This window comes from Moschus berezovskii, chromosome 3, assembly GCF_049115385.1.
Source record: "Moschus berezovskii isolate FMDL1 chromosome 3, NW_MosBer_1.0, whole genome shotgun sequence".
Classification (NCBI taxonomy): domain Eukaryota; kingdom Metazoa; phylum Chordata; class Mammalia; order Artiodactyla; family Moschidae; genus Moschus; species Moschus berezovskii.
The window spans coordinates 85,798,151-85,814,234 of record NC_142462.1 but is presented as its reverse complement, the minus strand read 5'-3'; the positions used below and the strand labels follow the sequence as shown (position 1 = coordinate 85,814,234).

General features: G+C 50.5%; 1 protein-coding gene across 1 annotated transcript in view; it reads left to right on the top strand.

The window, feature by feature from the left end:
- The window catches only part of ADCY1 (adenylate cyclase 1), a 101,643-nt gene that overhangs the window by 13,595 nt on the left and 71,964 nt on the right, over positions 1 to 16,084 (top strand). The window contains exons 2-3 of the mRNA XM_055420257.2: positions 1,143 to 1,292; positions 14,062 to 14,180. Of these exons, the coding sequence (XP_055276232.2) occupies positions 1,143 to 1,292; positions 14,062 to 14,180 (269 nt within the window). The remainder of the gene's footprint in view (positions 1 to 1,142; positions 1,293 to 14,061; positions 14,181 to 16,084) is intronic.

Here is a 16,084-nt window from a genome sequence, read left to right as displayed (position 1 = left end):
CCTGGGCAGTTTGGACTGGACTTGCACATAGGCAGGTGAAAGCAGGAAGTGGTCAGACACTGCGGTCCTCAGACTTCCTGCCTTAACTCCCAGTCTGGGCAGAAGCTGCCCTGGAAGGGTCCTTCCTGGCCGGATCCCTTTCTGGCTTCTTGTCTGTTGACGTGGAGTGAGAACTGGAGCCATCAGAGGCTCTGGACGCTGCATTTTCTTCATCTTCATACGTACCAAAGTTCACTTCGTACCCAAATGCCATTCTTTCTTTTTTGTTTTTAATCAGCTCGACTTCACTGCTTTTCTCCAGAGCTTTCCATGTTGCCTTTATGGGAATAACCACTCTGTCTTCACCTTCGATACTTCTAGGTGTGGTGTTTCCTTGCGCTGTTGCAATGAGGTGCCCAGACTGGGCGGCTTAGACAGCAGACGTTACTTCTCAGAGCTCTGGAGACTGGTCTTTCCCGAGGCCTTTCCTCGGCTTGCTGATGGCCATCTCCTCCCTGTGTCTCCATGCGGTCATCCCTCCCTATGTGTCTGTGTCCTCACTGCCTCTTATAGGGACACCAGTCATGTTGGACTGTTGATGATATTGTTTAGTCACTAAGTTGTGTCCGACTATTTTGCGACCCCGTGTACTGTAGCCCGCCAGGCTCCTCTGTCCATGTGATTCTCAGGCAAGAATACTGGAGTGGGTTGCCATTCCCTCCTCCAGGGGATCTTCCTGACCCAGGGATCGAACGCGTGTCTCCTGCATTGAAGGTGGATTCTTTACCACTGAGCCACCAGGGAGGCCCCTCATGTTGGAATAGGGCCACCCTGATGGCCTTACTTTCTCTTGATTACCTCTTGAAAGACCCTGTCTCCAAGTATAGCCCCTCTCTGGGGGATTGGGGTTCAGGACTTCCATGTGAATTTTGGGGGATGCACCTTGCATCCTTGCCCACTGTTCCATTACATGACAAACTTACAGCACAGATGACCCCTCAAAGGGTGCGGGGTGAGGCCTGGCTTGTGGCCACACGAGGCTGGCTTGGTGCGTGGGTCTGGCTGGCATGGTCGTTTTGTGGGCTGGTGGCTGGAGGGCGTGGAGGAGCCTCTGCTGAGCCGGGCCCCTGGTGCAGTCCTCTGCATTGTTCTCTCCCCTCCAGCTGGGTGCCAACGCTCTGCTCTTCCTCGGTGTGAACATGTATGGGGTCTTCGTGAGGATCCTGGCTGAGCGCGCCCAGAGGAAGGCCTTCCTGCAGGCCCGGAACTGCATTGAGGACCGGCTGAGGCTGGAGGACGAGAACGAGAAGCAGGTTAGTGCCCAGGGCCTCACCCAGAGGGGCGTGGGGGCTTGGGGTTGGGGGATGGAGCCTCACAGTCTTCTACACCGAGGGCTCTGGCAGTGGGGCCAGCCTGACTCACCTGAGTCGGATAGGGGTCTCAGGCCCGCACTGGCCCCTGAGCCTCCGTGGGCCAGCTCCCTTGGCCTGTTGGGGAAGAGAAGACAGTTGTCGGGGGCCCTGTGGGAGTGAAGGCAGAACTGCCATGTGTGGCCTCAGTTTACCTGCTGATGCCTGGGGCCTTTGCAGGAGGTAGAGGAGAGCTGGGCTTGGTGCCTCTGGAAGAGCTGAGTTGTTAGGAAGTGGGGGTCACCATGGCAGCCTCACAGCTGAGCTTGGCCGAGGCAGCAGAGCACCCTGCCCAGCTCCTGCCCTGTGATCTAAAGGCTTGGAAGGAGCCGGGCTGGGTTCCCACAGCCCCAGCCACTGTCAGTTGCATGTCCTGGGCTCACTCCCGCAGTGATGTTTCCTCTGCTGCTGTCCTGGGACCACCAGGCTTCTCTGAGCGCTCTGGGCGAGGCCTTCAGCTAGGAGCCCCCAGACTCCTGGGCTTTATGAAAGTGCAGAGGCTTGTTTTCCTGGGGTGGGATGGATGGGAGGGTTTATAAATGAGGTGCTATTATTATGGTAAATATAAGACATGAAGTACTGACTGTACATTTAAAAATGTACACATTTCCATTTATAGGTATTGTAATGATGCCTAGTATTTACAGTAAAAGTTGGATATCACTTAGAAGTAGACGGCTTATGCATATTTAGATCGTGTGTAGATCCGTGGGTGGCTTTGTCTGTCAGTGGTGCATGGGTGTGCGAGCTACTTGTCTGTGAGGAAATGTGCACATGTGTGATGTGCACGTGTGTCCTTGTGTGTTTTGTGTGCACATGTATGTGTGGATTTGAATTTCTGTACACATGTGTATTAGATATGTGGGGCATGTGTGCAAATGTATATGGGTGTGTATGTGCTCATGTTAGTGTGTGGGTACATCCACGCATGTGGATTTGCATTCGTGTGATCTCGTGTGCATCCCTGTATGTCTGTGTCCACGTGTCCATGGTTGTGGATATGTGTGCATTTGTGTGTATGTGGGCATCTATATGTGTGTGCACACACATGTGTATGCTTGTGCATGCTCAAGTATAAGGAGTGTATCTTCTGGGGCTGTGCTCTGAACGTTTTTCCAGACCAGTATCATTAGCACCAATGGGGAGTATTTGTTGCTTAGAAGGCCTTGAACCTGGTGTCCTTACCTTCATCACGTCCAAGAGATCCCAAAAGTGAGCCTTTAGAGTTCTCTCCCCTTAAATACATCTGCTGAAGTGCTGGAAAGATTGATGTGGTGGCTATTCTTGTGTGAATGAATCTGAATCTTCCTTGGCATTCCCTCTGTTTTCCCTCTTCTCCATCTCCTTTCAAATGTTTTCCTTTCCTACATTTTCTAATTTAAAAAAAATTATTTGTCTTTATTGCAGTACAATTGATTTATAATGTTCTGCTAGTTTCAGGTATATAGCTGAGTGATTCAGTTATACATTTTTTTTTCAAAAAATTCTTTTCACTTAGAGATTATTACAGAATAGAGTTCCCTTTGCTATACAGTAGGTCCTGTTGGTTATCTATTTATTATGTAGTGGTTCAGTTCAGTCACTTAGTCGTGTCTGACTCTTTGTGTATGTTAATCCCAGACTCCTAATTTATGCATCCCCCCTTTCCCCTTTGGTAACCATAAGCTTGTTTTCTGTGTCTGTGAGTCTGTTAAGTTCATTTGTATCATTTTTTTTAAGATTCCACATATAAGCTGTTTCATTTGATATTTGCCTTTCTCGTCTGACTGACTTTGCTTAGTGTGATAGTTTCTAGGTCCATCCATGTTGCTCCACACAGTGTTATTTAGCTGTTTTTTATTGCTGAGTAATATTCTGTTGTGTAAGTATAGCACATCCTCTTTATCCATTCATTTGTCTGTGGACACAGGTTGCTTCCATGTCTTGGCTGTTGGAAACAGTGTTGCAGTGAACGTTGGGGGCATGTATTTTTTAGAATTATGGTTTTCTCTGGACTTACTTTCTCTGATTTTGTCTCTTTTCTTGCTCTTGCCACCTTTCTTATAGACTACATACCTTGCACCATTAAAACGTGTTCAAATGCTTGATGCACCCTCTGTCTCTCAGGTGGGTCCTGCCTGTCAATGGTGAGGATGCTGGCCGCACATGTGGGTTCTGCAAATGTGTTTCTCCCGCTATGCCCGCATTCCTGCCCTGGGAATACAGTGGCTGAGCAATCTCTCCTGCTCTCATGGAGCAGTTGCGAGCCCAGCCTCTGCTGCTGTTCATGTGTCACTTCTCTGCAGCTCTGAGAGCAAGGGTTTATTTTCTCAGTCCCACAGCTGAGGAAACCCAGACTGGTGGAGGCTCAGACAGGTCTGAGTTCTAATAGCAGGCCTGATGTTCTTAAGCAGGAAATCTGCAACATGGTAAATATCACCCAGTCCTGTCAACCCAGCTGAATGCTACATATTTTCAAGTCTTCGTCCTTATGCACATTCTCTCCCCGTGTCATTGTCATTTTGGTGTATACACAATTTTATTTCTGCATTTTGACTTATTTCCCATAGGTGTATCCACCCGGTGCTCTAAAGGTAGTGGAAAACAGCTGGTGCTTCCTGCGTGCACGTCTGGCATCTGACATTTAGATACTATGTTTTAAAAAATGCTTCTTTTTCATAAGCATCTTTATTCATATAGACTTGAAATATCTTTGGTTATATCCTCAGGAGTGCAAATAGGATGTTATTTCTCTCCCTGGGTCCTGGGAATTTTCCAAAACATGTTGTGCTTCATTTTATCTTTATAAGTAATAATTAGTTACACTGGGCTCTGGGGAGCAGTGGTTGAGTGGAGTCCTGGGGCCAACAGAGCAAGCCTCACAGGCAGCCTGTTGGAAATGCAGATTCTCAGGCCTGCCCAGTCCCACGGGTGGGAAGGCTAGGGTGGGCCCAGCGTTCGGGGTTCAGGTGTGTTTTCCCACTGTTGCTTGTGACCCACTTTTTCCCTCCCTCCCCCTTTTCCCTGCTTCCTGTTAGAACTTGGTTCCTCCCATTTATTCAGATGCTGGTTTAATGCCGTGGCCACTTCTCCATGTGTGCTTACGATTTGTATTTCTGTGTGGAGTGTGGGTTCTAATCCTTTGCCCGCTCATGCTCTGACTTTCCTGTGGGTTTGAACGAGCCTTTCACTGGAGAAAGGCTGGCGCCTCATCTGAAGGGATCTCTGTGTCGCCCGAGCCTGTTCCTCTAGCTCTGCTTTTCTTTGTGTAAAAACTCAATCTTTCATGTTTTCCAATGTATCAGTCATCTTCCTTGGTGGTTTCATCTATTGCTGCAGAGCTGAGCACACGGAATGTGGAAGTGATGGGCCATTCCCATGAGTTCCGCTGGCTGGTCCTGCAAGGGGACGAGGCAGCATCCTGACTTGTTCTGTGTTTCCGATTGGAACTGGCAGGGGGTATCACAGGACAGCTGTCTCCCTGGGCAGCCTTGTACCAGGCACTCAGCTTACTCCCTGCCTCTGGTTGGCCTGACTTTTTAGCTCAGGGAGCCTTGTCTCTTTGGGTGGCAGAAGGGAAACCCTCGAGCTCACATGGGGCTCAGGCACCCCTTTGGGGCTCTCAAGCACCCGTAGGCACTTGATACATCAAAGCCTGCCCGGGGACCGCCTGGCTGGGCCAGAGGAGCCTGCAGATGGCCAGTCACCTCTGCCCAACTCATGCCTCTGTGTCAGTGTGAAAACAGCAGCCCCCTGAGTTGCAGGTGAGGGGTACCCCGACCATGTGGGCTTGTCGTCTGTCTGTGTTTTCATGTCTCAGCTCAAGTTGCAGAGCAGTCCAGTTCCATAGCTGCTTCTAGAGTCTTCTCCAGGCCCTGACCCCATCAGGCGGCACCCAGGGTGATGTGGGGGGACATTGGTGGGTGCAGCCCAGTTTTGTGGAGGTGATGCTGGGGGTGCACCCCAGTTCTGGAGGGGTCACTGGGGTATCTGGCTCCAGAGTGATCCCTGTGTAATGGCAGGGATGCCCCTATCAGCCTTGCAGGAGGTGGGGTGACACTGCACTGGGGCTGGAGGGGTGGGAGTGGGGTCCTTGAACGAGGCCGAGTTGGGGAGGAGCTTGAGCGCAGAGGCCGAGCTGGAGAGGGCGACTGGGCTTTGCACTCTGTGGAAGGACGTGCGTGAGCATGTGACCATGTGCGGGTGGCGTGGGACCTCTGAGGTGTTTGAGCAGGTCAGACAGTTGGTCAGATGCAGGTTTGGGGGGTCGGTGTGGAGGCAGGACTTGGAGGCAGGTGGGTTACAGATACTCTAGAAGTTGGTGGGTTGTCCTTTCTTCTCTTCCAGGGTGAGTATCCTCGTGGAGGTATCGAGGTTGGAGGCTTTGAGAGGCAGGCAGGAGAAGGTTATGCTTTGTGGCTTGAAGCAGATGTTTCTCCTGAGCCCCAGAAGACGTCTTATTCCTGGGATGTGCCCACTCTGCTCAAATCTGCCGCCAACATTGTTCTTTCCCATGTTGATCGGTTACTTCTTTTTTATTGAAGTATAGTTGGTTTATAGGGGCTTCCCTGGTGGCTCAGTGATAAAGAATTGCCTGCTAATTCAGAAGACATGGGTTCGATCCCTGGTCCAGGGAGATCCACTGGAGAAGGAAATAGCAACCCACTTCAGTATTCTTGCCTGGAGAATTCTGTGGACACAGGAACCTGGCAGGCTACAGTCCATAGGGTCGCAAAGAGTCGGACACGACTGAGCGACTAAGTGCACATTTACACTGGAGCGGGTTGCCATTTCCTTCTCCAATGTGTGAAAATGAAAAGTGAAAATGAAGTCGCTCAGTCGTGTCCGACCCTTAGCGACCCCAGGGACTGCAGCCTACAAGGCTCCTCCATCCATGGGATTTTCTAGGCAAGAGTACTGGAGTGGCTTGCCATTGCCTTCTCTGATTGGTTTACAATATGGTGTTATAAATAGTTTCAGCAAAGTGATTTAGTTGTGCGGGTTTCAGGGTGCACTTCATCACAACCCTTGGGGAGAGCCTCTGACTGTTGTAGGGAAGTTGCCACTATAAGCTCTCACCACTCACCCGCTCTCAACCAGGAAGGACCCATGGGCATTCCTTGCCTGTAATCACTGATTTTTAAGGCAACCCTGAGAAGAAGGTGATAATTGCTCCAGTAATCAGGGACATCCCCTCCCCTCCTACATTGTTTAGAACTAATGAGCCCTGCGGTTGCTGTTTTGAAAGAAAATCCATCTGCTTTGTCTACAAAATCTGAGTTTGTATTTGTCTCCTGCCCTTCTCCCTGCACGTGTGGGCAGGCGTGATCTCCCCAGACGAGTCTCCCAGAGCAAGGCCTGCTCCGACGTTTTCACCAGTGGGAATGTTTGAAGTGGTCAGCCCTCCTCAGTACAGCCCGCTGGAGCAGAGGGCTGAGGAGGATGGGCAGGGGGCCCGTCTGCTTCATTGGGCACACTCTCGCTCTGGAAGGTTCTCTGCTCTACTTTGAAATAGCTACCTGAGTTGTCAGTGTCCCTGAGGCTGACTCCTATAAGAGAGACTTGTATATGCTGAAGTGACCCCCACCTCCCAGTCAGAACAGACAGTGGCCCCTACACAGGGCTGCCCAACTCTGTCCTGTCCCGCAGGGTCTTGGCAGAACAGATGAATGAGCTTGATCTGAAAGGTTCTTTCCTCTAGGTTCTTAGGTCTTTAATTTTAGGCCTCTGTGTCCATAGTTGAGCATGCAAGAACTTCGTTCTGTTTTATAAGTCTGAGAACTGGGGCTGGCTTGGAGAATTCAAATGATGTGGGAAGGATAATAAGGTGGGTCACAAAGTAGCTGGTGACACAGTGAGGACAGCAGCGGCCACAGCCCAGAGTCCCCCCAAACAGGCCGTGGCCCACTTTCTCCCTTTATAGCCCACGTCTCCTCAGCCATTGAAAAAGCTCACGCAGAGGTTTTGGGTTAAAATATTCCAAAGGGCTGTGAAAGGGTCTTTTTAATAGGTCTCTTTCAGTTTCAGACAAAAGTTGGCTCTTTGAAATGGAAAAGCCTTAGAGAGGCTGACCAAGAAGAAAGAGCAGACACAAGATGATTAGGGACGGGAATACACATGCCACAGAGATAAAGCTGGGTTAAAAATAGATAAGAGGGAAATACTTAGAGGTTTTTAAATTTTTTTTTTTTTTTGCCAGAATATTTGAAAACTTAGGCAAAATGGACAAATTCCCAGAAAGGTGTTAGTTACTAAAATTGATTCTAGAAGAAAAAGAAAGCCTGAAACATCCTATCATCATTAAAATGATTGACTCAGTGATGAAAAGCTTGCCCAAAAGTCATCACCAGACCGCAGGGGTTCTACAGCTGAGTCATAGAAACTTCTGAGGAAAACGTTGTTCCAAGCTGATCATCCATAGAACAGAAACTCCTTGTGAGAGTGCAGGATAACCTTGCTCGTGATTTTTTAGGACGGAGCCAGAATTCCAGAATCTCAGAAATGCAGGTCAGAAAGACGCACAGGGGAGCAGCTTCTGCCCCACCAGCCCTGCATTCACGAGTGGTATCTGCCCTGAGGCCCTTTGCCTTTGGGTGCCAAGTGGGTTGGGAGAGGCCCAGCTGGAATTCCTGCGGGGGGCGGTGATCCTTGACCCGGCACAGCTGAATGCTGGGCTTGTGGCTCCAGAGACCCTGCGATGGGGAACCTGGTCTCAGCCAAATGTGGGACTGCATGGGAGACAGCAGCAGTTGGGTCCTGTGGGGAGGCCCAGCTGGAGGACGGGGGTTCTGAGAAGCATGCTACATGGGGGAGGGTGTGCATTGGAAGAAATATAGAAATGTTTGATTGGGGCTTTTAAGGTTAGGTAGGATTTGCCAGGTAGAGGCTGGGAGTTGGGGAGCAGTAGGTGGCTTTCACTCAGAAAATGGGGGGTGGGGTGGGGCACATTGGTATTCCAGTCAGGGCAGGCAGATTGGTAAGCTGCAGCTCTGTCTTCCTTTACCTTGGAGAGAGTTGGGGCAGAGGTGGACAGCCTGCTTCACTGAGGTGGGGTAGGGAGTGGACGGAGACCACTTGGGGGCCTCATGTGATCACAGCTCCCCACTGGGGTCTAACCCTGATGTCTGAGCCTGTCAGAGCTGGGGAGCATAGGGAAGGTAGTGAGAGGCCTCTGAAGGTCACCCCTTAGCTCCCTGGGGCCTCCTCCCTACTGCCCCCTGCAGCCCGGCCAAGAAGCCTGGGCTTGCAAGGTCCTACCCCTGAGACCAGCGTCCTTGCCCTGACTGCAGCAGCCACCACTCCGAAGTCCCTGACATGCCTCAGCTGCCATTATTAGGTCATAATTCCAAAACTGCATGCAGTTGTTTGCAAAGTGTATCCTCAGTTTGTCACTCTAATAAGATAAATAAAATTTTAACAATTTTGATTTCCCATTGTGTGAAGAAATTTATTAAGAGAAAGGAAATTTCTTTTTAAGTGCTATAGGATGGATTTTAAAACAGATCTGGCTCATTCACAGCACCTTTAGAAACCACCATAGTTGTTATTTATTTTTAATTTAAAAAAGCTTATTGATCTATAGTTTACATACTATTAAGTTCAATTTAAAGTTCAAAACAACTAAATGACATTTCTGATATCTTGAGTGTGTAGCCATTATAATAGTCTGTTTTTTGAAAATTTTCAGTCACCCCGAAAAGAAAGCTATACCCATGAATGGTCACTCCTTATCCTCTCCTCTCAGACCTAGACACTGTTGACCTGTGTTCTGTCTCTATGGGTTTGCCTGCTCAGGAAGTTCCTTATAAATGGAATCGTACAGTATGTGGCCTTTTGTGTCTGGCTTCTTTCACTTTGCGTGTTGTTTTCAAGGTGTATCCATGTTGTAGCATTGGTCAGTGCGTCATTCCTTGTTATGGCTGAATAGTATTCTACTGTGTGGATGGACCGCACTGTTTATCCATTCGTCTATTGGTGGATGTCTGGGTTGTTTCTATTCTTCTGTTACTTTTCCAGTCTATTTTCTCTGTTTTTCAGTTTGGTCAATTTCTACTGTTCTGTCTTCAAGTTCACTAAACTTTCCTTGGTCCCCTCCATTCTGATGTTCCCATTTGTTGAGCTTCTTATTTCAGGGCTTTTTTTTTTTTTAGTTTTAAAATTTCCATTTGATTCCTTTTTTGTATCTTTTGTTTCTTTGCTGAGAGTGTCTGTTTTTTCACTTTTGCAATCATATTTGTAATTGTTCATCGAATCATTCTTAGGATAATGGCTTTAAAATCTTGTTAGTTATTCTGATTATTGTGATTTGGTGTTGGAGTCTGTTGATAACCTTTGTTTATTTGTTGAGATTGTTTTGGTTCTTTCTATGATGAGTGATTTCTGATTGGAACCTGGACAACTGGGGTATTGTGTGTGAGACTCTATGTCTTATTTGAAGTTTTTCTTTTGGCTAGCTTTCTATGGTTTCATTTGGTAAGGGAAAGTGGAGACCACTACCTCAATACTTCCTTGTTGAGGTACAAGTCGAGGTTCAACACTGAGCCTCTGTTGGGACTTATGGTGGTGGGGGTACCTCCTTACTGCTGTGCAGGAGAGAGTTGTGGCTTCTGACTTGGAGGGAGGAACAGGAAAGCCCTTGGTCTCTGCTGATGCAGTGGAGCAGGGTTGGTGGGGTGCACTGGGTGTTACCTGCTGGTGGAGAGCAAAGGCAGAGTTCCCTGCATGGCTTCTCTGGCACCCCAGCCTGGGGAGGATGGAGCTTTGCTGATATTTTGGAGTGGTTTGCCTGGAGTGGGACAATAATTGTATAGCAGTTTCCTTCTCATGAGGCTACCCTTGTCCTGATCTTTTAGTCAGAGAGGGTTGAATTTGTTGGAGCTTACTGCTACGCCTGTTGACATTTCTGGGCCACCCACTTTCCAGCACCCATGTAAGGCAAAAAGAAGTCCAGGCCCTCACCTCCAGACCATCCCTCGTACAGAGGTTTCTGCCTCCTTCCCTCTGCCTTTCAGAGCCTTCAGATGACTGTTTTATATGTAATGTCCAGGACTTTTGGTGTACTTAGTGGGGGAATAGGGGATTGTGTTTTTCCATCTTTTCAGAAACAGAGTCTTCATAATTGTTGTTTAAATATCTAATGTTTATTAAGGTTAATATATTAAGTCACATTTTGATAGTCAAGATAAACACTGAGGTTTTATATAGCCTTCATAGGATGCTGGGATATTTTGTATGATTCATATTTATAAATTTGTCCCTTTGATTTCTGGCTCTGTATCTTATTTCGCTAGTTAGAACTCATCATGAAGCTGTCTGCTTCTCATGTAATGTTTATTGCTGCCTGAGGCTTTAGGGCTGGGTTTGGAATTGGATGTGGATTTCAGGTATTATCTTTATGATGTCAGCCAGCTAAGTTGTTTGCTGCTTTTTGTTTTTAATCAGGGATGGGTGCTTGATCTTTTCAGATGGCTGGCTGCTTTGCTCCCTGTGGGCGAGGCTGTGTACTTTCAAGTCTTGATTATTAATGTGTGTTGGCTTCAGGCACTATCACTAATCTTGTGGATGGAGTTAATGCTGAGCCCTTGGTCAGAAATATAGCCTGCTGTTCGGAACTTCATATGACAGTGGCTTATGCAAGTGAGATAACTCTTTTTCACTTACATACGTATTCCAGGGCCAGCACTTTATGGCCAGTGATGAAGATCTGATCTATGCAATCCTCACAACCCAGTCCCCATCTAGTGTAATGGTCTGCCATTGCTGGTGTGCAGCTTTCATCCTCCTGAACTAAGATGGTCGGTACAGATCCAGCCATCATGACTGTATCCCCAGCAACAGGAGGAGGGAAGAAGAACAAACTGTCTTTAGGGAATATTCCAGAAATTTCCACTTGATCCTTCAGCTCCTGTCTCCTTGGCCACATCTAGTTGAACAGGAGCTGGACAATACAGTTTTCATTCCAGGTTTTCAAGTCCCCTGATGGGCATGAGGGGCTAGATTGTGGTGCTCGAGTGAAGAAGGGCTCCTGGGACAGTGCTAACTCGGCCATCTGTCTCGGCACCCCACGCTGTGCTGGGCGTGCACCCCTGGGCTGCAGGAGCGCCTGGCCTAAACCTCCATACCTCCCCCCCGCTTTCCTCTTGAAGGCCCTGCTACTCAGTGTCCCTCTGCCTTTTCAGTCCTTCCCTCCTGGTGGCTGCCTCGGTTTCCTGGTTCTCACTCCAAGTCGTGCAGGTCAGTTGAGGTAATGCAGAGGCTGAGGGAGGAGAGGGCTCTCCTGAGCAGGACCCCCGAGGGGGCGGCGGCAGCTCACTCAGGGAGAGCTCTCAGTTCTGGGGCTGTGAGACGGTGAAGGAAGGTGTGAGGCGGGCACCGGGGAGGACAGTTTCCCTTGCTTGATTTGACTTGGGCGACACCCGAGTGCTTTTCCAAGAGCAGGTGACAGATTTAAAAGACGCAGGAGACAAAAGAGCGAAGCCATGAAGAGCTGTCATCGGAGGTGCTGGGAGGTGTGATACAGGATAGGGACCCCTGAGCTCCCTATGCTGACCCTGAGGGCCAGCGAGCGTCCCCTTCTCAGAACACCCTGCTGAGGAGGCTGGTGTGGTTAGCACCCTGATAGACAGGATGGGATTGAGACAGATGGCCCTGGAGGAGGCAGAGTCGGGATGGGAGGCCAGGCAGCTGTCCTGTAGGCCCTGGGACTCTCCTCCCTGAGACCCCCTGCCTGGGGCTCTGGGGTGCACCCTGAGCCCCTAGACTGGCAGGTGGCCTGAGGGGCCTGGGCTTGTAGACGCCACTGATGCTGGGGCTTCAGAGAGGGCTCTGTGTGTTCCCAGGGCCCTTCCAGGTGACGTGCCTTTTCGTCCAGCTGCTTCTGTTTTCCCACCTTGCACCTCAGGTCAATGACAAGCTCTGGAAGCTTCCAGGTGGTCCTTTGATGGTGGCCTGAGTGAGCCCCCTGCCGAGTACTCTCTGGGACTGCGGGCTCGCCTGCAGAGGCTCCGGTCCATGGGTGGTGCTCAAGTTCGTCCCCAGAAGCCCCGCTGCTAAGGAAAGGCTGATCAGGTCCTGTCTACACTCAAGTCACACACCAGGTCCCATACCCCGGGCACTGGGACTTTGTGTCCCCGAGGCTGTCTTCATTTGCTCACTTAGACTGGCACCTCTGTCTCAGAGGGTCCTCCCCATGTGGCTGGTCACGAAATGTCATGGACTGCTGTGCTCTTGCGATGTTCCTCCTGAGTGTGGGGGTCTGTCCAGCCTGGAGCTGTGAGGGGGCCACAGTGGGCCCTCCCACCCCACATAGACCAGGCCTGGTTCACCTGGGAGCACACACTCAACTCCACCTGGTGCCTGGCGGGGCTGGGCCTGGCCTCCATCCTCAGAAGTGTATGTGGGGATGCGTCACCTGGGGAGACTCTTCCTGTGCATCAGATACATTCTCCCATCTGAAAATAACTTTATGATCTGGAGCCAAAGGGGTGAAGCCCTCACAACCCTGCCCCAGGCCCTTGAGGCCATTTCCTGGAGGTGGGAAGGCTTTTAGGGTCGGTGATTGTTGTCACTGCTGCTGCTGTGGTTGCCCGCCAGAGAACGTCACACAGCGAAGCGGCTGCTCCCGGTCAGGGATGTGGTCTTATACTGCAGGGTAGGCCTGGGGTCTGCGAGGGTCTCAGGACCTGGGGACTGCACCTGGCCACCTGGTCTAAGGGGGAGATGCCAGAAATCCATGTGGCCCCTTCTGAGCCTCCTCCGTTGACCTGAGGGCACAGGGGCTGTGGGCCCGGCCGGGTTGGGAGTGCTATTGGAGGGAGCGTGAGGGAGGGACCACTGCCCCTCCCTGCCCCACGGTCACCCTTGGAAGTAGGACATCTTACCTTATTGCAGGCAGGATCTAAAGTCTGCACTTCTATTTTCTTTCCAAAGCAGACTGTGTGTGTTGGGGGAGGGGCTCTGAAAGGAACTAAGGGAGAAGTGGGGGTCTCACCCCAGGTTTCCAGAACATGGTTTCTCAGACACGGTGTGGCCAGTGGGATTGAGGCCAGGGAAGGCTCCATCATGAGGAGGAGAGGTGGGGACCGGAGGAGGAAACTGAGGTCCAGAAAGGGTGACAGAGCCTGCTGGGGCAGCATGGCTCCTGTGGATAATCTCAGGCATTTGGTCCATACTCTTGGGGGTGGAGAACTTTTGACTCCTGCAGGTCTGGGAGAAATCAGAAGACAAGACCAGGAGAAAATGCCACATTGTGTCCAAAGTCACTTATCTCTGTGGAACATGGGCTCCTGTCTGTCGATGGGCATGGGCAGCCTACCTTGAGGTCCCTCTTGAGGCTATGTTGGGCGGTGGGGTGGGGAGTGAGGCTCGGCAGGCCTGGTTGGAGGCAGCAGTGTCTCCTTCCTGTGTCCCACTGCTCACTGGAGCTGGGGCACATGGTGAGCTTACCCCAGCAAGCTTGCCCAGTGCTCTGGGAACGAGTTACCTGTGCAGTGACAGTCCAGGCCCGGGCACAACCCACCAAGGCTCTGGGGCTGGGCAGGGTCCGTGGGACTGGACCACATGCTGGCTGTGTGTGAGGAGGCTCTGGGGCCCCTCGTGGAGGGCAGCTCCTTGGCACCAAGGTCACTGGATTGGGCATGTCCAGGAATCAGAGGGAGGAGCTGCTGTGTCACACGGGCTTGTCTCTTCTGTCCAGGAGCGGCTGCTCATGAGCCTCCTGCCTCGGAATGTTGCCATGGAGATGAAGGAGGACTTCCTGAAGCCCCCTGAGAGGATTTTCCACAAGATTTACATCCAGAGGCATGATAACGTGAGGTAGAACTGGCACTGGTTTGGCCTGTGATGGGCCTGGGGAGCCGAGGTGGGAGGTGATGGAGGTGTGGGAGGCGGTGGAGGTGGAGATGGTGTTGTAGGTGGGAAGTGTTGGTGGAGGTAGAGGTGGTGGAGGAGGAGGAGGCAATGGCAGAGGTGGGTGATGATGGTGGAGGTGGAAGTGATGGTGGAGGTGGTGGTAGAGGTGGGAGGTGATGGTGGAGGTGATGGAGGAGGAAGAGGTGAGCAGAGGACCCTAATTTGAGGGAAGGAGGGAGCAGGTGTGGGTCAGGAGCCCAGGTGAACACTTGCCCAGCAGGGAAGCAGTTCCCACAAGGGGTGTGGGTAGGCTTCTTGGGTGATGCATTTCACAGTTGCTATTTCTCATTTCTTCACCTTCTGTTTCCTGTATTGGCTGGAGAGCATGGGAACTCTGTCCCTTAGCCAGACTTGGGCAGTGGCCGTTGGACTGGGAATTTACCTGTATCAGGTTAACAACTGAGCATTGTTCTAGTTAGTGTTGTTCATCTCATGGCAGCCCCAGGAGGTAGAGATGGTTATTCCCATTTTATAAGTGAGGAAACCGAACCCTGGGAATGAACCAACTTTCCCTGGACACTCTAAAGTTTGCTAATTTGTTTTTAAAGATTCTGTTAAAATGTAATATATTATATTAAATCATGCATTGCCTTTAAAGGTGCTTAGAATAGCAGTGTTTCCTGTCTGGGAGTAATACTTGGCAAAAGTGTCAGGTAGGAAACAATGGTTTGAAGGACGCATGCACTCTCTCTCCTTCTGGTCTTTGTTGGCTTTCTTGGGTGTTGGTGTCAGGCCTCCCTGCCCACTGAGCCCCTGTGGACACAAAAGGATAAGAAAGTCCTGCTTCTGTCTGTGTTGAGTGCTGCAGGCTGGGTCCCCATGAGCTGGTGCTTGTTTGTCTGAAATGCGCCACGGCCCACTGCTGCCAGCCCATCCTAGTCAGGGTCCTGGTGCCCCTGTGTGTGGGCTGGTGTGGCTAACAGTTGTCTGATGAGTGCCCTCACTCACACTGTTGTGTCTCTTGATAAGGACCAGTTTTGTCTTCCTAGAGAAGACGGTGAAGCCAAATGGGATTAAGGCCTGGTATATGAGGCCAGCGTTCAAGCCCAGTCAGGAAAGGTCACTTGGTTCTGTTTAATATCTTCACACCCTTGATATCTATGAGGACTGTCACCTCTACTTTATAGATGAGGAACTTGAGCTTCAGCAAAGTGAGGTGAGTGTGCAGGACTCCCTGGCCAGCAAGTGATAGGGTTGAAGCTAGTCTAGGATTGGTTGATGCTGATGTCTGCCTAGATCTTTCCACTTTGCACATTACCTTTTGTTACTGGGTAAGGACTCAATTTAGTGACCAAATGCCCTGCTGAGAAGACCAGACTATCAGAACAATCCAGGGCACACCTTGCCAGGGCAGAGCATCTGCATACAGCAAGGAAAGCATCAGCTATCAGGGGTCTTCTGCGGCTGCAGGTAGAGGTGGGCACATACATGGGGCACCCGAGTGCCTTTCTCTTCCTCTCCTCTCCTCTAATGGTAAATACAGATGTGACAAGTTCAGTTCAGTTCAGTCGCTCAGTCGTGTCCGACTATTTGCGACTCTTTGTCTGAATAACAGCATACCAGGCCTCCCTGTCCATCACCAAATCCCGGAGTTCACTCAAACTCATGTCCACAGAGTCGGTGATGCCATCCAGCCATCTCATCCTCTGTCGTCCCCGTCTCCTCCTGCCCCCAATCCCTCCTAGCATCAGAGTCCTTTCCAATGAGTCAACTCTTCGCATGAGGTGGCCAAAGTATTGGAGTTTCAGCTTTAGCATCAGTCCTTCCAGTGAACACCCAGGATTGATCTCCTTTAGAATGGACTGGTT